The following is a 23,757-nucleotide window of genomic DNA, read 5'->3' on the forward strand; positions in this document are numbered from 1 at the left end:
AATAAATTTAGTTTAATCCTTTATCCAAGTGTGAGCAAACAAAGTTTGCGCCTGAAAGTATCTTCAGGCCCAGTCCTGAAGATACTTTCAGGCACAAACTTTGTTTGCTCACACTTGGATAAAGGATTAAACTAAATTTATTAAACATATTTATTGAGATTTGGTTGGTTTTTGAGAGCTGCTGCTGCTTCTAAGAAAATTTCTAAGAAAAGTTTTCTTAGAAGCAGCAGCAGCTCTCAAAAACCAAATCTCAATAAATACGGTTGCATTAAGCTTCCAAAGATTTGGGAAACACTCATCACCAGAGTTCCCACCTTACATTCCAGGCCACCTACTACTGCCCTTAGAGGGCGCTCTACCTAGATAGGACTTTAGTGTCACCTACGTGGTTGGGCTTAGTATTGTTTGTTATTTGTGTATATGTTACATTAATTGTTTTTGTAATCCCCGTAGATGTCCTAGTGACTAGGACGAAATATAGGAAGTATTAAAGTCTATTTTAATTCTTTTTGAGTGTTGTAAAAAATCCATTAAGCCTCCAACATGATGTCCTCACAGCACTTAAGCCTCTACACACATAACTGCTTTCAAAACACTCTAAATCTCTTTAAATAAATTATAATACTGGAATAAGCTCACGTAAATTATTTTTTTATTAGCACATTTTTGTTGCCTTTTGCCCCCATCAAAAAAATTTCCATCTTTCTTGTTCTAAGGACAAGCTTCCACATCTCAATTATCCAGGTATCTACCAGATTCCTGGCTCTTGTGGGTTATCTTATTTTGGACAGACAGGAAGATCTGCTTTTTGGCTAGAAGAACGCAAATCATATATTCAATATCTTAAGCCTGAACAGTCTGGACTAGCAGAGCATGCTATCAACACTAGACAGAGTCCATTGGAACAAGATACGAGTGCTTCACAAAAGTCAGTTCCTCATGGAACAGCTTTATAAAGAAACATGTGAAACTTTACTTCACTCTCCTAACTTAACAGATCCGATGGTCTAAGTTTATCCCCTTTGTGGGAGATAGGAAAGATTAGCTGATTAAAAAGTATTAACTTAATTTTATTTAATTGTATAATTTTTTATTCATTTTTTTTTAATAAGTTAGGAAATTTAATGATCTTTTTAGTTAAGCTAATGTAAGATATTACATTAGCTACTTAGGTGGTGCCTTTTGGAATTGTCAGTTATTGTTCGATTAGCTTTGATACTTAGGCAAAACCTATACTAATAAAAAATTAATTTACGTGAATTTATTCCGGCATTATAACTTATTTAAACATGCCTACTTGTGGTATTTCCTTATTGAAACTCTAAATCTCTTCTTTTTTTTATTATTATTATTATTATTATTACGGGTATCTCCATGGAGTCAGTAGACTCATCGCAGGAGACCCAAGCTAGCAAAACAATATCTGTCATATCTTTTCTTGAATTCATTTACAGATGAAGAGCTCACAACAAAGTCAGGCAATGAATTCCACTCATTCACCACCCTCCAGGCAAAAAACCTTGTTCTGACACCTTTTAACCACACTCTTCTTTAATTTCCAGAGATGACCTCTTGTTCTTCCATCACTATCACACAGCTGAAACATTTCCCCTGCATCAATCCTATAAAAACCTTTTAGTAATTTGAATGTTTCTATCATATCCCCTCTTCTTCGCCTATCAACCAATCTCTGCAATCCACAAGCTCTCAATCTATCAATGTAGGGAGCATTTTTTATATCACTCACCAACTTGGTCACTCTTCTCTGAACCCTCTCCACAGCCTCCTCATCTCCAAGGAATCCAGGTGACCAGACCTGAGCACAGTAATCCAAATGTGGAAGTATCAATGCTTTATAAAGGGGAATAATAACCTCTTTATCTCTGGATGTCAGTGTGTTCCTCAACAACCAAGTAATCCTATGTGCAATCTTGGACACCTTAGCAATGTGTCCTCTGAACTTCATCTCCTTATCTACCAATACCCCTAAGTCCCTAGCCTCATCAATCTCTTGGAGTACCTTTCCATCGATGTAGTACACAGCTGGTAATCTTTTAATCCCAAAATGCAAGACTTTACACTTTTCCACATTGAACTGACATCCATTTTCTTTTGCCCATTTTACCAGCTTATTTAAATCCTCCTGCAAACTTTCAACATCAGCTTGATTTTTTATTGCACTACACAACTTTGCATCATCAGCAAACAACTGAATATCTCCCTTTAAGCCGTTTCCTATATCATTTATATACAAATTAAACAACATTGGCCCAAGCACAGAGCCCTGAGGCACACCACTGGTCACCTGCCTCATTCTGGACTCGGCTCCTCCATACACCACCTTATGGTATCTCTCCCTGAGCCATTCTCCTATCCATATCACCAATTTAATATCCATTCCCATCTGCTCCAATTTGCATAACAGTGTTCTATGGGGTATCCTGTCAAAAGCCTTAGCAAAATCCAGAAGTACCACTGTGTAGCCAGTTCCTTTGTCCAACTCTGATGTTATTCTATTATGGATAGTTAATAGATTGCTAAGGCAGGATCTACCTTTAACAAAACCATGTTGGCCTCTATAGAGTATCATATCCTGATCCACCCATTCTTGAATTTTGTCTTTAACCAACTTTTCCAATACTTTTACCACTACTCCTGAGATGGTGATTGGTCTGTAATTCAATACTGCAGTTTTAGAGCCACCCTTATGCAAAGGAACCACTTTGCCTAACTTCCACTCCCTAGGGACCATACCAGAGTTCAAACTTAAATTAAATATCCAGGTAAGAGGGGTTGACAATTCATTTGCACATTCACGCAACACCCGAGCTGATATTCCATCTAAGCCTACCGCAGTGTTTGCATTTAAGTTTCGCAATATATTTAATACCTCTGATTCTTTAGCTTCAATTTTCACATTAGGTATTGCTATAGGTATAGAGATATCCTCACTTGGGTGATAGACTTTTGAGAAGTGATCACTCAGTAACTCGACTATTACATCTGATTTTGTCACCTCAATACCATCAGCACCCACTAAGGTTATCCTTCCGAAGTCATTCTTCCTCTTACTTGCCACATAGCGGAAGAACTCTTTGGGATTACCCTTGATCTCTTTGGCTAAGGTCTTCTCATAATCTGATTTAGCTTTTCTTACTATGCTGGTAACCTTCCTAGCTTGAGCCTTGTACTGCTCATGGGTGTCCTGATCGCCCTTCTCCTTGTAAATTCTCCATAACATTTTCTTTTTTTGTATAACATTTTCTCTCATTTGTATAACATTAACACTCCATAACATTTTCTTCACTAATGATCCCTCCAAATATACTGTGAAGGTTGTATTTCCTTTAGGTAACTCAGACAACAATCTAGTGCTTAAAGTTTCCCCCCCCACACACACACACAGAGCAACATCCATACAGCTATTTGCAACCAAGAGTCATCTGGCTTTATAAGAGTGCCAAGTGGAATAACCTCCAAGATTTCTATGCCTCATTCCCATGGCTGGATTCATGCTTTCAGTCTTCCAACCCGAGCATTTTGAAGTAATCCTCTCTGGAATGGAAGCACACATTCCCCCATTCCACTCTAAATTTCCATCTCCTAAGTAAGCCCTGATTCTCCAAAAGATGCATTAAGGTTGTGTGCATACTACATGCCAAGCATACCACAAACAAGTTATCATCAAGAACTCTGTCTTCTCTAATCGTTTACACCAAAGCCTGAAACAGATGCAAGAAAATCATCAACGCATTCAAAACTGATTTTCAAAGAGCCAAAAGCATTAAACTTGCATTGTGCCCAAATGGCAGCTGTGCATTCTGGTCTTTGACTTAAGCAGTTGGCCACAACTTTCGACCAAACTGCTCCCACCACTACTGTAGTCAATGATGCAATAGACCCATCTGGGTCTATTGCATCATTGACTACAGTAGTGGACATCATTGACACAGCGCCTACCGCAATATGGCTGAACAAGCACCCTTATTAAGCTGTACCTCAATAAGGGCGCTATGCTACACCTTGTCAACGGTACTGGTTACAACTTTCCCTGCCAAGTGTATGTTTTGCATCCTATTGTTGCCCACCAAATTTTAGTACCTTACACTTTGCAACACTGAATTGACACTTTCATACTGTTGCCCACTCATGCCATTGATTCAAGTTCTCCTGTAATCCTACAACATCTGCTTAATTCCTCATCACTTTCCCTAGTTTTGCATCATCTGCTGCTAACAGTTGTATATCACCAGTTAAACCTACCCCAATATCATTAATATACAAATTAAACAACAATGATCTCAAAACAGATCCCTGTGATACACCACTAGTGACTTTACTCTTTCAAGATAGTACTGCCCCCCTATACACAACTTGCTGATACCTATATACCACAACTCATTGAGTCTGTTATCCAATCCCATCTGCTTCAGTTTAGTGACCAACTTGTGATATTCCAATTTATCAAAAATCTTTGCAAAATCTAAGTATGCACCATATTTGCACAGATTTGGAATGGAGATTGGCTGTCTGATAGATATCAACAGGTTGTGTAAGGGGGGAGGTGGATGATATCCTAGAAGAAAGTCACTAGTGGCATGCCCAGGGATCTGTTATGGGGCCATTGTTGTTTAATTTTGTATGTAAATAACATTGGAAAGGTATTAAATGGTGATATACAGATGATGCAAAGTTGAGGAAAGTTATGAGAAGTAGAGCAGATGTTATAGCTTTGCAAGAGAACCTAAAGAGACTCTCTGAATGGGAAAGTGTGTGGGATGTCAGTTTAATGTTGCAAAGTGTAACGTTTTAAAATTTGGGAAGTAAAGATGGGATGCAGAGTATAGGAATGGTGGGGATATTTTGGAGAAGGTGGAGGAGATGAAGCATTTGGAGGTTGTGGTGGACAGGGACTTGAAATTTCATGGACATTTTACTAAAATTGTGAGGAAGAAACAGCAAATTATGGGAATGATGCAGAGAACACTGATGTGTAGAAGTAAGGATGTTTTGATTCCATTGTACAAGACTTTCAAGCAGCATATGGATTACTGTGCATATTGGTCGTCAGGTTATTATTATTATTATTCCTGACACCTCCAAGGAGTCCGAAGACTCTCATCGCGGGAGGATACTTACAACTGTCTCAACCACTACACCGAACCTCTACTATGAATCAATGCCATCTACAGCCCACCACACCATAATTGGTATTCTATGTCTGTAAATTGCGTGTGTTCTGAAGGACCAATTTGTCTGTATGTGGGATGAAAAACTCGAGTTTCCGGGAGAAAAAACCCTGCTACCTCCGTATGAGATCGGCTAACTCACCTTCGACTGAAATTGTCCAGATAAAGATTCCTCCCACTGCAACGAGAATCGAACTTAGGCTATTCCAATCGAAGGGCGCAATGTACAGTCGTTCTTCCAATTGTGCTACGGAGGCGCTTATTTGTTTTCAAACAGATGAAACAGAATTTCAGGTTTTCAAAAAGATGATGAGATGCTGGAGAGGATCCAAAGCCAATTGACTAAATTGGTTTCTGGTCTCTGGAATGTGAATATGAGGACAGATTGAGAAAATGCAAATTACAGAGCCTAGCGGATAGAAAGAAGAGGGGGGGAAAACATGATCAAGATAAAGACATATAACTTGGTAAGGGGGTAATTACCAGATTGGCATGGATGAATTTTTCACTGAATACCTGGAAACAGGGAGAGAACAAGAGGCCATCCCTGGAAGTTGTATAAGGTGGGTGAGAGCAAGGGGCAAAGAGTAGATTTCTTGCATAGTGAGTGGTGGATGACTGGAATGCATTGTCTTAGAATGTGGTGAGTGCAGGGACGGCAAATGTGTTTAAGTCAGGGTGTGATGAGCTGTGTGTGTGTGTGTGTGTGTGAGAGTGGGACCTCCCACAATGAGTCTCTTGACTCCATGGAGGTCTGTTGATGATGATGATGATATATCCAACTTCCTTGTCCAATATATTAACATACATGCATACACACAAAAACCCATATTTACACCAACCAATACCAACAAACAACTTCAGATATATATAGATTGGCTATAATTTGTAGCCTTAGCCTTATCACCATCTTTCTGAAGTGAACAGTTTTACCTTCTTTACACTCCTTTTGGAATTGTGCTTTTGCAAGACTTACTAAACAGGTAGGGCAAGGCTGATGCTATCTCCTAGGAACATTCACTTAAGACATGCAGTGATATGTCATCAAGTCTTAGTGTCTTATTGATATCTAGCTTACTTAACTCCTCATATACCTCTTTCTTGCTTATCATTAACCCCTTAACGCACTCAACCGTGTTAACTCGGGTCCAAGAAACTGAATTTTTTCCATGCAATTTAGTTAATACATGTGACTGTGAATTTTGGTTTCACATATAAATACAACCGAATATACATGCTAGACAATTTTATGCCTATTTCCTTTCAGCCGAGAAAAGTTCCCAATGGTGTGTATCAACTAATTCATTTGCGTTTCCACATTTTTTGTCCATGATTATAACGTCCTAAATTTCTTTGAGCTTTTTGCTGATGATCAATTGATTCAACGTGTTGTGGATGAAACAAATAGATATGCGAGGAGTCATACCCATGGTAAAGAAAAGACTTCTTGGTATGACACAAATCCAAATGAAATCGGAATATTTTTGGCTTTTGTACTTTTGCAAAGTATAGTAAGAAAACCAGAATACCATCATTATTGGACAAAAATTCCATTATTATATACACCATTTTTTTCCAGATTGTATGAGCAGGAAACGCTTTGAGGCCATAAAACAATTTGTACATTTTTCAAATAATGATGAATTTGATCCAGCAAATCACCCTCGCCCAAAACTCAACAAAATCTGGCCAATTTATGAAGCTATCTCCTGAATAGAAAATTTGGCAATTCGATTACGCCAGAGAAATTGGTGACTATTGACGAAAGTTTATTGCTTTATAAAGGTTGTCTGTGATGGGTGCAATATTCCTCTCAAAAAGGCCAGATTCGGCATAAAAGCATACTTATTATGTGAATCACAAAGTGGATATGTATGTCTATAATTTTATAACCTACACTGGTAAGAATACCATTCTAGACAGAGATTTTAGCAATCTTCCAATGTCTTCGCAAGTAGTGATGATTTTGATGAAACCTTTATTGAATAAAGGTTATTGTTTGACTATGGACAATTTCTATAATTCACCTGGATTAGCAGATCTATTGATAATAAATAAGACTGATGTTTATGGAACATTACGCGTACCACAAAAAGAAGTACCCAGCGAATTGAAGAATAAAAAATTGAAAACTGGAGAAGTAATTGGTTTTCAGAGAGAGAAAGTGTGTGTAATGAAATGGAAGGACAAGAAGGATATCTCCCTTATCTCTACTATTCACACTACATCAATGGTAGATATAGAGACGCACAAAGGAAGAATAAAAAAACCGCAACTTGTGTTGGATTACAACCATACCATGGGTGGTGTTGATCGTGTTGATCAACACCTGTTTTCGTATGTTGTACCCAGAAAGAGAGGCAAGAAATATTATAAAAAGATTTTCTTTCATCTCTTAGACCTGGCACTGTGGAACGCTTTCGTGATTTAACCAAAAATCTAGCGGCAAGATAGATTCACTTGATTTTTGCCTCAAAGTAATCGAACTTTCCATTGAAAAATATAAAACTACAAGCATTTCAAGAAGTGGACGTCCATCAAATATCCCAACACCACTGAGATTATCTGCACAACATTTTCCATCTTTCATACCACCAACAGAAAAGAAAGAAAATCCAACTCGCCAGTGTTTCCTCTGCTCAAGAAAAAGGAATGAACACAATAAAAGGGTTCGCAAAGAAACAAGATATATGTGTACTGACTGTTTACTAACTCGGTTTAGCGAAGTAGATGCAGTTTAGTTAACCTTTTTTTGCAAAAAAGAGACTTTTTTTTTTTCCAAGATTTGTTAATGTTCTTTTGTGTATAAAGAAAATAAGGAATAAAAAAATTGGTGGAAAAACGACCACTTTCTGATTTTTAATTAGTGTGTTAAGGGGTTAAGTCTTCTCTCATTTTTTTCATTCTCTACACTTCAGCTTCTGATTTCACACTGAGAATATATTATTCTGATTTCATTTCATCCTGATGGATAAAAAAAAAATGGCTCTGCAGCAGTTACCAATTTCCCACTTTCATTCATTAAGATCATCCTACCATAATAATTCTTCTTTTTACTTGCCACATATTGAAAAAAACTCATGAGGGTTTTTCTCGGCCTGATTAGCTAATTTCAACTCATATTGCACTATTGTTGACCTTACCAACTGAGTTACTCTCCTGCTCTGCTCTTATGCTCTTCATGCAACTCATTATTACCATTATTCATTTGTGCTGCCTCCAAAATGCCGCTTCTTCCAGATTTTATACTTACTCCTCTCATTCATCCATTTTACACCTACCATATGCAGCCTTTTGATCTTTGCAATACATTCACACATTGATGCTGTTATGTATTTTTTTGTCAGTTCCTAAGCAGAATTTATTTCCTGACCACTCAACTCCTCATTCTATATTATAGCTCCAAGCTATCTCCTAAGCTTGTCATAATAACCAGGTAGACTGGTGATTAAGACAATCACCTGAGTTGTGGCTAGCCATATGAAGACTTTTGAGAGGAAAGGATATATTGTGGAAGCACAAGACTTCATATGGCTAGTCACAACCCAGGCAATCACTTCATATTCATTCTCACCAACTGGAAGAAAGTACAAAACCCCACTCACAATTACATGCTTTGATGAAATGATTAGTTCTAAAATAAATGCTATCTCTTTATTCCAGTCTATATCACCATAATTAAAATCACCCATAATAATCATTCTTCCCTTGTTGATTAACCCAAGTTGCTTATTTTGAATCTGTGTGATATGAAGTTGAAATAAACAGGTTAGTATATCTGATAGGATGCTGTTATAGACCAGGGAATGCAGAGTATACCGATTGTGAAATGTTTAGACAATTAGTTGTGCATGTAAAAAGAATGTGATCCTGATGGGAGACTTTAATTACAGCAATATAGAATGGAAGGAGCAGATAGTGTATGAGAACAAGGAGAGCAAGTTTGTGAAATTTCTGAGAGATAAGTGTCTTAAGCAGCATGTGATTGAAGCAACTAGAGGCTTTAATGTTTTGGATTTAGTGATAACTTCACAAGATGTAGTTTAATGAAGTGTTGACATTGTTGCCGGTTGGTGAGAGTGATCATGAGGTACTTGTTTGGGAAGTGATGAAACAATAAAAGGTTACTGCCAAAAATGGATATATGTGGAAGTTATAAAGCAGGTGATTATACGAAGCCCTGTAGTCAGTTAGCATCAGTATGTTGGGTAGTAGATGAGCTAAGCGAAAAAGATGTTGACAATGCATGGAAACTCATAAGGCAGTATCTGAGAAAAGCAATGTGTGACTGCATATCAAGGATTAAGCGAGTAAATAGAGTAGGAGTGAAATGGATAAACAGTGAAATCAAGCAAGCCGTGCTGGAAAAGAAAAATGTTATGGAGGAGGTGCAAGACAGTTCATGGTGATCAGATCCATGAAGAGTATAAGGTGCAGGCTAGAAAGGTGACAAGCATGGTAAAGAAAGAAAAGGTGCAGTATATGAGAGGTGATTAGCTGGTCAGGCCAAGGTTAACTCAAGGGAATTTTTCCGCTATAAGGCAAGCAAGAGGAAGAATAATTACGGCAGATTAACAACTGCAAAGGATATAGTAGCATTATTGAATGAGCACTTTATCAGCATATAAATAATGCTATGCAATATACAGAAGAGAGGCAAGTATTAGGAGAATTGAAAGTGAAAGAATCAGATGTGTATCAGATGTTGGCTGGGCTGGATGTTAATAAGGCTGTGGGAATAGATGACATATCACCACATATTCTTAAGAAATGTGCACCACAGTTGGCTATGCCCTTGACCTGGTTATTTAATGAAAGTCTTGCAGTGGGTAGGGTTCCTAAGGAGTGGAAAGAAAGCAAAATAGCACCACTCCATAAGCATGGTTCTAAGACAGAAGTCTCCAATTATAGACCAGTCTGTATAATTGCGGTTGTGGTCAAGGTGTTGGAAAGATTGGTAAAGAATAGAATACAGGATTGGGTTGATGGACATGACATTCTTCATGAAGGTCAGCATGGATTTTTAAAGGGTAAGTCTTGTTCAGTAATTTACTTGCATTTTATGATAAGGTGATGAGTGTGTTAGATAAGGGAGAATCACATACACTGATATTCTTCGACTTTGCAAAAGCATTCGATAGATTACCACGTGATCAGTTTGTGTACAAGCTACAAAGGATGGGAATAGAGAGTACCATATTTTTGTATAAGACGCACCCAAGAAATTTAATACAATTTTCTGGAAAAAACCTAAACTTTAAAAAACTTTAAAGTATGATTTTAAAAAAAATTGATAAAATAATAGGTAATTTTTAATAGTAAACGGACCTTTCAAAAGCCTGCAAAACCCATGTCACTGTCATCTGACTCTTCTCTATCAACATTAATTTCTTCTCTTTCTTCTTCCTCTTGTTCTTCATCTTCATATAAGAAATGATCTTCATCTTCATATAAGAAATGATCTTCACTTCCATCAAGGGTGTTGCTAATTTCACATTTCAAGAAAGATTTAACAATAGTTTGTTCATTCATTTTCGACCAAGATGTCTTAACCCACTCGCACACTTGAGAGATTGATGGCCGTTTCAGGGCACCCTTTGGTGTTAGCTGATGTACACCGGCATTCATCATCCACTTGTTCCACTCTTCCCTCATAAAGACTTTAAAGGGTTTGTTTAAAGATACATCAAGTGGCTGCAGTTGTGATGTAAGTCCTCCTGGTATGACAGCCAATTCAGTATTGCACTCTTGGAATTTTTGTTTGATTGAATCCTTCAGATGAGCCCGGAACTGATCAAATACAAGAACCATTCCTTCTTTTCCATACTTTATCTATCCACACTTTCATGCCACTTTCATCCATCCAACCTCTTTTCATGCACATGTACAATCAGTCTTGTTGGTATTTTTTCTGTAGGCAGAGTCTTCCGCTTAAAAATTATCATTGGCGGCAGCTTCGTACCATCAGCACAACATGCAAGAACTACAGTGCAGCGTGTTTTTTCGTGTCCACTGGTTTTGATTGTAATGCTTTTCTCACCTTTCTCAGCTACAGTTCTATTTGAGGGAACATCAAAGGTTAGGGGCGTTTCATCCATATTGGCTATCTGTCCCATTTCAAAATTGTAATTTTTTCGATGTTGAATCACATATTTATGAAAAGAAATAATTTTGTCTTCATATTCTTTTGGCATTTTTTGACTGATTTTTGTTTTTGTATGCATACAAAGTCCACTGCATTTCATGAAATGGTAACACCATGACGCACCACCTTTAAAATCTTCAATGTTATGCTCACAGGCTACTTTGACTGCATGTGTACGAATCATTTTTGTTGAAATGGCAATGCCATTTTGCCGATTTTCTTGCACCCATTTCAAAACTTCGGTCTCTATTTCTGGCCACTTCGCAATTTTTCCATGTTCCTTGTGCTTTTCATTACGCTAATTGTACAAAATCTCCTTCTGACCACGCCAAGTTCTAATCGTTTTTTCTATAGGCAGAGGTCAAAAATGTCTTTCAGCTTCCCTATTCCTGTGTTCTTCCGCATATTTTACAACCTGCAATTTGTAACTTGAAGTATATGAATGTCGCCTGTTTTTTTTGATCACTAAAATCTACAGGGAAATATCAAACTGAACACAAAGTATCTCAACACGTCAACTCAATACTGATAAACATCGGTAACTGATTAATCGGATAAGATATTATGAAACTTGAATATGGACTCCCCATTCTTAGCCAATGATGCACTAGAAGTCACGTGAAGGTCACGCATCAATTTGATTGCACCATTAACCGCCTACAAAGATCTTGGAACATAAAAGGGAGTGCATATGACTTTGAAAAGAGGAAACAATTTTTACCTTCATTATATAAGACGCACCCCATTTTTAAGATGAATTTTTAAGGTAAAAAAGTGCATCTTATACACCGGAAAATACAGTATATTGGTTAGATGGATCAAAGATTCTCTCTGCTGAATGAGGATCATCAGCTGATTGCTGCTGCTGATGATGATGATGCAAAGTTGGGAAGGATTATAAGTAGCATAATTGATGTTAATTCCCTTCAGGAAGATTTGAATAGACTTTTTACTTAGACAAAGGAGTGGGGTTATAGTTTCAATATTAATAAGTGCAAGGTGTTGCATCCTGGAGTGCAGAAATATAAGGCTGTGTACTATATTGACAGTGCTGTACTGCAAGAAGTGAATGAGATTTGAGATTTGGGAGTGATGGTTGACAGTTAGACTGAAGTTAAGAGGGCATATTGCAAGTGTTGCAAAGGCTGCACATTGTAGTGTTGCTATGATAAGAAGTACTTTAACATGTAGGGATAAGGAAGTGTAGCCATTGTATAAGGCACTGGTGAGACCACACTTGGACTATTGTGCTCAGATCTGGTCACCTGGTTTTCAATGTGATGTGGAAACATTGAAGAGGTCCAGAGACGAGTGACTAAGACAATGTCAGGACTTTGGAGTGCTGGCTATGGAGAGAGAGGTTGAGGAAATGTGGACTGCAGAGTTTGGTGGATAGAAGGAAAAAAAAGAGGTGATATGATGGAGACATTTAAGTTAGTGAGTGGATTTTATCAGATTAATCCAGAGGGAATTATAAAAACAGTAGAAGGTGAGAGGGGAAGAACCAGAGGTCATTCCTGGAAGTTATGTAAAAGTGTGGTGACGAGGGGGGGGGGGTGAGGAGTAGATTTTTTACATGGAGAATTGTCAGTGAATGGAACACATTACTAGAACACGTTGTTAATGCAAGGAGTATTAAGGATTTTAAGATTCTATATGATAAACAGTACAGTAACGAGGGTATGAAGCGCCTGTGGCAAGTGTCTAACTTTTGCCCCCCCCCCCAAACCAAAAATGACAAAAATTTTGAAAAATTTAAATGTAACATGTTAAGTTTTACTAAATGCAATATGTTAAATACTTACTATTAACCCCATCAAAATGAGTTGCAGTGTATTACAGAATTTGTGTGTCTAAAGCAGCATATTGCCGAACTTAAAAATACAATATAAAATAGCGGACTTTTATATCTATTTATTTATTTTTATTTTTTATGTTTTGCACCCCAAACCTAGTTGCGCCTGTGGCAGGCGCCTCTTTCACCATGCCCTCGTTATGGCACTGATGATAAATATGTGTTGTCAGCTGAATGAATCTCCTACAGTGAGTCTGCCGACTCCATGGAGGGTGTAATAGTAATAATAATAATAATTTAATCATGACAACCAACTCTTCCTGTTTATTCCTAATATTCCTCACTACAAGTCCTGACCAAATCCTAAGCACACTGCTCTTCTAAAGGAAGTACATTATAGTAACTATCCACTACAGCAAACTATTTCCATGATCCTTACAAATTAACTACATGTAGTAAGAGAGTTGATTGTATAAACATAATAAAACTTGCCATAGTTTTCATTTTCTTCTATGCAATCCTATCATTCCATAAAACATCTGATATTGCTATTCATATTAGGGCCATCCATGCAGACCTCATTCATCATACCTATCTTGATGGCTTATATCCACAGTCACCACAGCCTAATTCTTGTTTCTCCTCTCTGGACACACTCTCTTCTCCTCTTAACAGCAATCACACACTGTCACTGCTACTCAGATACAAACTATTTCAAAGAAACAGCTCTCTGAATTCCTTTCTGCCCTTTACCCAAAGTGATTTCACATCCACACAGGCCTCCTTTGTTTTTTTTCATGCATTCTAGCTATCACACCATTCATAATCACTGTTCTTCTGCGAGGAGATGGGAGGAACAACTAATTTACTAATCTTTTTGGCAAATGCAACTTTGGACAGGAAAATCATCTAGTGAATAAAGGAGAGTTCAATTGAAAGGGGAGCCTGGGTGGAACAAAAACTACTGCCCATATCCAGGCCACCTCAGAAAAAATAGACAGAACTCTAAAGAAATATAATCTCTGTACTGCTTTCAAACCTCATCTGAAGCTGACTGCCCTTATCCACTCTAAGGATTCACTCCCTGCCCTCTCTCTATTCCAGGTATTTACAAGGTTCTTTGTTCTTGCAAATTATGATAGAACTGGGAGAGCTGCCAACATCTGTCTAGAAGAGCATAAGAAATACATCTGCTGCCATTGTGTGATGGGCTATGATGAGCCAGGTCTAGATGACCATGCCTTGGATACCTTATTATTATTATTATTATTATTATTATTATTATTCAGGCCTCCAAGGAGTCAAAAGACTCATCGAGGGAGGTCCTTCCTAAGACATAAAGTCTGTCAAGACTCACTGAGGGGAGGTCCCCCCCGAGAAACACAAAGTCTATCATACCACTCTTTAAACTCACTGACCGTTCTCGCTCCCACCACTCCATCAGGCAATGCATTCCACAGCTCAACCACCCTCCACACAAAGAAACCACTCCTTACCCTCTTGCTCACAGTTTCCTTTCGTAACTTCCAGGGATGGCCTCTTGTCATCACTCCTTCCCGCTGATCAACCAAGCGAAAGAACTCCCCAGTGTCAACCCTGTAACCACCTCTCAACAGTTTAAAAGTCTCAATCATATCACCTCTCCTTCTTCTATCCACCAAACTCTGCAGTCCACGTTCTCTCAGCCGATCCTCATAACTATCCTTGTACAGTCCTGAAACCATCTTTGTCATCCGTCTTTGTATCCTTTCCACAGTTAATTTATCCCCTTCAAATCCTGGGGACCAAATCTGAGAACAATAGTCCAAGTGTGGTCTGATCAGAGACTTATACAACGGAATGATAACCCTCTTATCTCTGCAGGTCAGTGTCCTTCTCATAATAGCAGCAATCCTCTGTGTTACCTTCACCACCTTTGCAATATGTCCCCTAAACTTAAGGTTTCTATCAATCATCAACCCCAGATCTCTTGTCTCCCCTACTTCCTCCAGTATAACTCCTCCCATAGAGTATGCAGCATCCCATCGATGTTTCCCAAACCTCAAGACCTTACATTTTGCTGCATTAAACTGACACCCCCATTCATTCATTTGCCCATCTATCTAGCTTATTTAAATCCTCTTGCAGGGCTACCACATCTGCACTATTACTAATAATCCTTCCCAGCTTCGCATCATCTGCAAACAACTGAATATCCCCCTGCAATCCACTGGCTATGTCATTGATATAAAGGTTAAACAATATAGGTCCTAGTACTGAGCCCTGTGGGACCCCACTTGTAACCCTCTGCCTCCTGGAAACTGCTCCACCATACACAACTCTCTGATACCTATCAGACAGCCAATCCTGAATCCAGTTGATCAATCTGACATCCAGACCCATGTGCTGCAACTTAAATATCAGCTTATCATGTGGTACCCTGTCAAATGCCTTCGCCAAGTCTAAGAAAATTGCAGTATATGCCTTTCCCTCATCTAATGTTCTTGTAACTTTATTATAAAAGGCTAGCATATTGCTAAAACAAGAGCGTCCTTTTACAAATCCATGTTGATTCTCACAGATAACATTACCCTCATCTGCCCAATGCTGTACACGGTCCTTCACTACTTTCTCCAAGATCTTAACAACTACTGATGACACACAGACTGGCCTATAATTAGACACTTCCAGTCTGTTACCACCCTTATGCAATGGCACTATCTTACCTTCCTTCCATTCCCTGGGCACCTTTGCCAAAGCCAGACTTTCATTGAAAAGCCACGTTAAAGGTACTGTCAATTCCCTAGCACATTCTCTCAAAACTCGTGGCGAAATACCATCCAGTCCCACAGCTTTACTGACATCCAGAGAACTCAGTATCTGAAACACACTCTCCTCCTGTACCTCCAGACCTCGTACCAGTCCTATCCCTCTAGCATTAAAACTGACTCCTCTAGGATGAAATACTCCAATAAAGTGTTCATTGAACAATTCCACTATGTCCTCTGCATCAGTCACTCTATTCCCATTTTTATCCCACAATATCATTCTTCCACAGTCATTTCTCCTCCTACTGGCCACATAGCTAAAAAATTCCCTAGGATTTTCTTTGGATCTTAGGGCCAATCTCCTCTCATATTCCAGTTTCGCTTTCCTTACCACACTAGTCACTCTTCTGGCCTGTGTCTTATATTCCTCATGCATCTCTTCACCTATCTCCTTATATCTCTTCCATAGCCTCTTTTTCGCATGCAATTCCTGTTTAATATTGTTTGTCATCCACTTTACTCCAAATTGCGTCCTCTTCTTCACTCGTGGTATACAACTTACCATTGCTGATAACAAATATTCTTTCACAATTTCCCACGCACTGGTGATATCCCGGCCTTCCAATTCCTCCCTCCATGAAACTTCCTGAAGTTGACGTCTAAGACTATTATAATCACCTGCCTTATAATTCCACATAAGTTCCTGTCTCTTTGATACTCCTGCATGTCTATTCATTTTCCAAGTCAACACCATATGGTCACTCTCTCCAACTGGTGGGAGAGACGTCAACTCAGTTATTATCAACTCTTCTGATGCTATAACCAAATCCAAAATTTTTGAACCTCTTGTTCCCTCTGTTACATGTTGCCTAAGACATTTGTCCCTCAAGAATTCTAGAAATTCCATTCCCCTATTGCTACATGCATCTTCCTCTCTCCAATTTATACTACTGAAGTTAAAATCTCCCATAACAATCATTCTTCTTGCACTTGCCAAACTTAGCTGTCTAAACATCTCCTGGTCCCCATCCTCTGTGCTCCTGGGTCTGTAGCAACACCCCAATAAATATCCTGTCTTGCCTACCTCTACCTCACACCATACGCTCTCAAAATCATTTGTCTCACTTCCTTCCAAATTCTCCACTCTTAGAGGACATAGGTCATCACTTATCATAAGCAGTACCCCACCACCACGCTTTCCCCTTCCATACCTTGCACAGAATCATATGGAAAAAAAAAAAAAAAACCTACTATGCTACACTGCAACAAATATAAACTTGAAAAACTTTTCTTAGAATCAGCAGTGGATTTGAAAAAAAACAACCAAATCTTAATAAATATAGCTGTGTTAAACTTTCCAGGATTTGAGAAACTTTAATATGCTTCCTGCCCAAGAGCTAAGGCTAGCAAACAGCACCCATAGAGAACAGCATCCCTTCATAGGACTTAGCCATTAAGTTTAACTTTTTTTTTTCCATTTATTGAGTGTGTCTTTACAATTTTAAGATTGTATCCCTGAATGTTTCCATGACATGAAATATAGGCTCCATTAAACTTGTGTTTAATTGTTTCTCTGTGCAGAATGCATTCCATTAAATCTGATAATGAGTTTAAACCAGCATGTAAATCTAATACACAATGCAATAATTTGTATAGGTGATTGGAATATGATGACTCCTATGTAAAAGGCTGGTTCAATTAATCTGCACTTAGATTAAAGCTAAGATAGAAAGAAGCAAGGAAAGAGAGAGAGCAAGACTAAGAGTTTATTAAAATACAATGAAATATTATATGGCATAGTCCACAGTTTCAACTATGGTTTCAATAATATTTATCAGATATCATGTTGTAGTAATAATGCAATCATCCATATTAATGTGGCTGCTGATTATACAATGTGATTGGCATACATACATGAACAGGATAACAACAGTAATTATCTAATAATACTAATATATAATTAAAGATTTATTTTTTGCTTGGTGTAATAGAAGAGGAATTACATTCTTGTACATTTCTGAACCAACAAAACATATGCAATCAGCTTGTTTTTAGAAAACTAGAATTTGCATATAAAAGAATTTATATTCAAGACAGTGTCTTGTATATAAATTTAATGGCAATTATAGTAGTTTTATGAAGGTTTTTTTTTTTTTTTAGGGAAATTAAAGATCCATTGATGTCTTTATACAGAACAATGCCACATTTCATGAACAAACATCAGTATGCCAAAAGCCAGCTAGTATGCTTATGCCTGGTCCAGAAAAATACAGAAATAGTCTTTTTCCAAAGAATATATGTTTAGTAAAAACACACATACCACCCAAAAGATGCTTGGCAGTGCATGTTTTTCCAGCATTATCCAAACCAATCATTAGTAATATAATTTCCCTGAAAAAAAAAAAAAAAAACTAACTCACAAACTATAATAGTTTTAACTCAAACTAAATAAATAATGCAAATTTAACATTGAGCTTAGGCCTAGTACAATACCTATGAAATATAATGAATTTGCTGCTCATCAAAAAAAAAAAAAATTGTTCATTATAAATCTTCAAATGTCTCATTTCTTAAATGTGTCACTGTGGAGAAAACACATCTAAGAGAAGAAAGGCAACAAGTAAAATGCATTTGGATTCAATCTGTGACTGAATCCTATTGCCCAATATTCAATCTGTGACATTTATATACCTAAGACTCTGAACCTCTAAACCTCGTTACCTCTAAACTTCAAGACTCTGTCTTGAAGTTTAGAGGTAATGAAGGAAAAGAGATCTCTCATCTCTTTTCCCTCCTTCAAAATTTTCTCACTAATTGTGTGATCAAGAGGTGTATAAGGAGTTGAGCAAACTATATGTAAATAAGGATGTGGGACTTGATAATATATCACCAAGTATTCTGAAGGAATGTGCCAGGGAGTTGACGCCGGCCTTGACATATTTTTTAATACAAGTCTTGCACTAGGTCAAGTTCCTAAGGAGTGGAAGGAAGGCAAGATTGTGCCACTTCATAAAGGAGGTGATAGAACTCAAGCATCAAACTATAGGCCTATCTGTGTGTCAGGTGTTGTAGTTAAGTTGTTGGAGAAGCTTGTGAGAACTAGGATTCAGAATTGGGTTGACAACAATAGTATTATCTTTCATGGACAGCATGGATTTACTAATGGGAGGTCATGTTTTAGTAATCTACTTACTTATTACAATAAGGTGACTGCTTCCGTGAAAAGAGGAGAAGGATACACAGTAATATACTTAGATTTTGCAAAGGCTTTTGATAGATTACTGCACAATAAGTTGATAGTCAAACTGGAGTGGATGGGGTTGAATATTAGATTGGTGCATTGGATTGGAGACTGACTATCTGATAGGTATCAATAAGTTGTGTATAGGGGAGCGATATCCAGGAAAAGGAAAGTTACTAGTGGTGTGCCTCATGGGTCTGTTTTAGGGTCACTGCTGTTTAACTTGTATATTAAAGATATTGGTGAAGATTTGGATGGAGATATTCAGTTGTTTGCAAATGATGCAAAGTTGGGACGAACCATGAAGAGTAGAGAAGATGTTGTGGCCTTAAAAGAAGACTTGAATAAATTGAGTGATTGGGAATGGGGATGCAAGTTCAATGTTGCAAAATGTAAGGTTTTAAAATTTGGATACCAAAAATGGGATGCAGAATTTATGCTTGGCAAGGATATATGTCAGAGGTGGAGGAAATAAGAGATCTGGAAATGATAGTGGATAAGGATCTGAAATTTAGGGAACATATAACCAAAATTGTGAATACAACACGAAGGCTTCTGGGAATGATGCAAAGGACACTGACTTATAGAAGTAGGGAGATTCTTGTTGCATTGTATAAGGCTTAGATTAAGCCACACACTGACTATTGTGCCCAGATTTGGTCACCTGGTTTTCAGAAGGATGAAGAGATGTTGGAAAGGGTCCAGAGGCGACTGACTAAGGTAGTTTCTAACCTCTGGAATGTCGAGTATGAGGAAAGATTGAGAAGATGCAACTTGCAGAGTCTGGTGGACAGGAGGAAGAGGGGAGATATGATAGAGACTTACAAGCTATTAAGGGGTTGTTATAGGATCAATGCTGGAGGGATTCTACAGAAAATAGTGGGAGAACCAAAGGTCATCCCTGGAAACTGTATAAAGAGGGTGTGAGTAGGGGAGTGGGAAGCAGGTTTTTTTCATTCAGAGTTGTGAATGATTGGAATGCCTTGCCTGAGAGTGTGGTGTCTGCAGAGAATTTGAGTGTGTTTAAAGCACAGTATGATGAGTTGTGTGTTTGATAAAAGGACCTCCTAGATGAGTCTTTGACTCCATGGGGTCTTGGGTAATAATAATAATAATAATAATAATAATTGTATACCCTGTATTGCAACCTTGCATACCAAACTTCAAGACCTTGCACTTTGCAACATTAAACCTGACAGCTACACTCACAGTCTATTGAGATCATCCTGCAAGGCCACAACATCTGCTCTACTTCTCCTTGTTATTTCCAAGTCCACCTCATCAGCAAACAGCTGCATATCTTCAGGTAAGTCAGTCCCAATATCAATGTACAAGTTAAACAATAATAATCCTTGTGGCACTCCACAAGTGACTTTCTTCTTTTGGTCTGATACTTCTGACAGCTAATCAGCTATCCATCTCACTAGTCTATTATCTAATCAACTATTTCAATTTAGCTACCAGATTGTCATGTGGCAGTTTCTCAAAGGCATTTGAAAATGCCAAGCAACTATTGTATGCGCATCTCCAGTGAATTTGTCACCTTGTTGTAATAAGCAGATTGCTAAAGCATGACCTCCCCACTAACAAACCCCTGCTGACCATCATGAAAAATACTGCTATTATCAACATATTTCTGAATTCTAGTCCTCACCAACCTCTCTAACACCTTTACAATAACTTGACAGTCAAACTGTACTATAAAATTAGCCTCGGTTTTCTCTCCCTTTGTGAAGGGGACAATTTTTTCCACCTTCCATTCCTTTTGGGACTTAATCTGTTGTAAGACTCACATTAAGCAGTGTACCAAAGACGGTGTTAATTTCCTACAGCATTCCTTCAAGAGATGTGGTGATATATTGTCAATTCCTACTGCCTTATTAAGATCAAGTTTACTTAATTCCTCATATATCTCCTGCTCATTCATCATCAGTCCCTCCTCCAAATACCTTCTACACTCCAGCTTCTTATATCAGCTTCAAGAGGATGAAATACACTGGGAAGCTGCTCATTAAATACTTCAACTATATTCTCAACATTGGTTACCACTCTGCCAGTGTCATTAATTATCAGCTTCCATTCTTCTACTTGTCATATATCAAAAGAACTCGCATGATTTTTCTTACCTTGATTGGCTAATTTCTTCTCGCATTGCACTTTTGCTATCTTTATCAACCAAGTCACCTTCCTGGCCTGCTCTTTGTATTCTTTGTGCAACTGATTATTATCAACATTTATCTTGTGTTGCCTCCACAGTTCCCTCTTCTTCTAGATTTCAAACATACTTTCTTCATTCACTATTTCACTCCTACCTTATTTAGTCCTTTCACCTTTGAAATGCAATCAAACCTTACTGCTGTTAATTAGCTCTTGATGAATGCCCAAGCAGCATCTGTCTGTTTTCCACTCAACTACTCTTTTCATGGTATAGGTCTCAGTTATCTCCTAAACTTTTCATAATCACCAAACTTGCAGTTCCGCAAATACCCCTTCTTCATAGACGTTCTCATATGACTGGCTACAACCCAGGTGATCACTTCATGGTCACTCTCACCAACCAGGGAAAGATTAGACACTCCATTTGCAATCTCATCCTTTGATAATAGGTTGATAGGAAGAAATATCTACTTGGATGCTGCTATAGACCAGGGAATGCGGAAAATGGTGATGATTCAATGAATAAGCAAACTTGGGTTAGTGAACAAAGGAAGAGTGATCATTATAGATGATTTTAATTATGGAAATATAGATTGAAATGAAGAGACAGCATTTGGGTATAAGAAAATTAAGTTTTTTTTAGCTCTCGGTGAGACAACCATTGTAGGCAGTATGTAAGGGGAGAGTAGACACCAGGATCGAGAGTCTTAGATCTAATCAGTTCATCAGAGAAAGTGAATCATGAGGTGATCACCTGGCTGGTGGCCAGCCATATGAAAGGAAATATCCTTTCCTCAGAGAGGAAAGAATATATGTGGAACTACAGGACAGGTGATTAAGAGAAGCTTAGGCGATGGCTTCGAGCTATAACATGGAATAAGGAGTTAAATGATTTTCAATTAAGGAGTTAAATCATTTTAACTCCTTAATTTCATTAATTGAATTAAATTAAATTTAATTTAATTTAATTCAATGAGGGAGAAAAATGCTGCATGGGAACTGATCAAAAGATATTTAACAATGTGTGAATGTATTCCGAAGGTCAAAAGGCTGAATAAAATTTGTTTATTAAATTATACAAATTATATGGATCGGTGTATGAGTGAAGAGATTAAGGATGAAATTTGAAAGAAGAGAATACTATGAAGGCAGCACAAAATGAATAATGATAACAATCAACTGCATGAGAAGTGTAAAGAATAGGCCAGAAGGTAATTCATTTGGTAAGAACAGCTAAAGAGCAGTGTGAGCAGAAATTAGCAAATCAGGCTGAAGAAAAACCTTAGACTTTTTCAGATATGTGGCAAATAGAAGGAAGAATGATTATGGTAAGATGTTAATGGACCAAGATGGAGGAATAGAAACTGCTGAAGAGAACACAGTTGATTTATTCAGTGAATAGTTTATAAGGGTGTTTAATGCTCATCAGAGTGAAATCATGAGAAGTGGAAGTGTAGAGGAAATAGGAGAGGATGACTTAATTGTGAGTGAGAAAGAGGTATATGATGAAATAAATAAGCTTGAAGTCAATAAGACAATAGAATTTGATGGCATATCACCACATGTCTTAAGAGATTCCAAGAAGTTGGCAGTGGCACTTGCATACCTATTTAATAAGTCTTACAATAGCAGAGGTCCCAAGTGAGTGGAAAGAAAGTAAAATTGTTCCACTGCACACGTGGAACAATTTTAAAGTGATAAAGCTGTGGCTACAAATTAGAGGCCAATCTGTATATCTGGAGTTGTGATAAAGGTATTGGAGAGATTAGTGAGAACTAGTATACAGAAATGGGTACATAAACAGCAGTACTCTCTGTGATTATCTCCATGGGTTGTTAAAGGAAGGTCAAGTTTTTGCAACTTACTTATATATCATAACAATGTGATGAATGTATTGGACATGGATGATATGTATATAGTGGTATATTTAGATTTGAAAAAGCTTTGGATTGATTCATGCAACAAACTGTTAAATAAACTGAATGAATGAGATTGGATAACAGACTAGTTAGTTGGATTGGTGACTGGCTGTCAGATAGGGGGTCTAAAGGGATGCTGCAGTTTCTATACTCTAATGACAGAAGTATCACAAACAAGAGGGAGGATATTTTGGCATTGGCCAGTACAACCTTGCCAAAAGTTATAAGCATTAGTGAGACTTGGTTAACAGCAGATGATATAGTCTCAGGGATAGAATGTGAAGAGTTTAGTATTTTCAGGGATGATAGAGAAGATAGGATGGGGGGAAGGTGTACTGTTGATGATTGCAGATGAATTGCAGCCAAAAAGAATAGGAGATAAGGAAATGAGACAGCTTCAAATGAGATGCATTTGAAGCTGTCTGGTGTGAGATCAAGGCTAATAGGGCAAAATATATCATTAGTTGCTGCTATAGTCCAGGGATGATCTGGAAGACATGAATCAGCAAATCAGTACAATGAGCAGATTGAGTTATTATAATGGGAGACTTCAACTATGGAGAT

General features: G+C 37.8%; 1 protein-coding gene across 1 annotated transcript in view; it reads right to left on the bottom strand.

Moving 5' to 3' along the window:
• The window catches only part of LOC150095956 (uncharacterized), a 115,026-nt gene that overhangs the window by 82,195 nt on the left and 9,074 nt on the right, over positions 1-23,757 (bottom strand). The window contains exon 2 of the mRNA XM_090409442.1: positions 18,197-18,267. Within this exon, the coding sequence (XP_090265568.1) occupies positions 18,197-18,267 (71 nt within the window). The remainder of the gene's footprint in view (positions 1-18,196; positions 18,268-23,757) is intronic.

The sequence above is a fragment of the Typopeltis vanoorti genome, chromosome 19, assembly GCF_054136105.1.
Source record: "Typopeltis vanoorti isolate ZY-2024b chromosome 19, IOZ_Tvanoo_1.0, whole genome shotgun sequence".
Taxonomy (NCBI): Eukaryota; Metazoa; Arthropoda; class Arachnida; order Uropygi; family Thelyphonidae; genus Typopeltis; species Typopeltis vanoorti.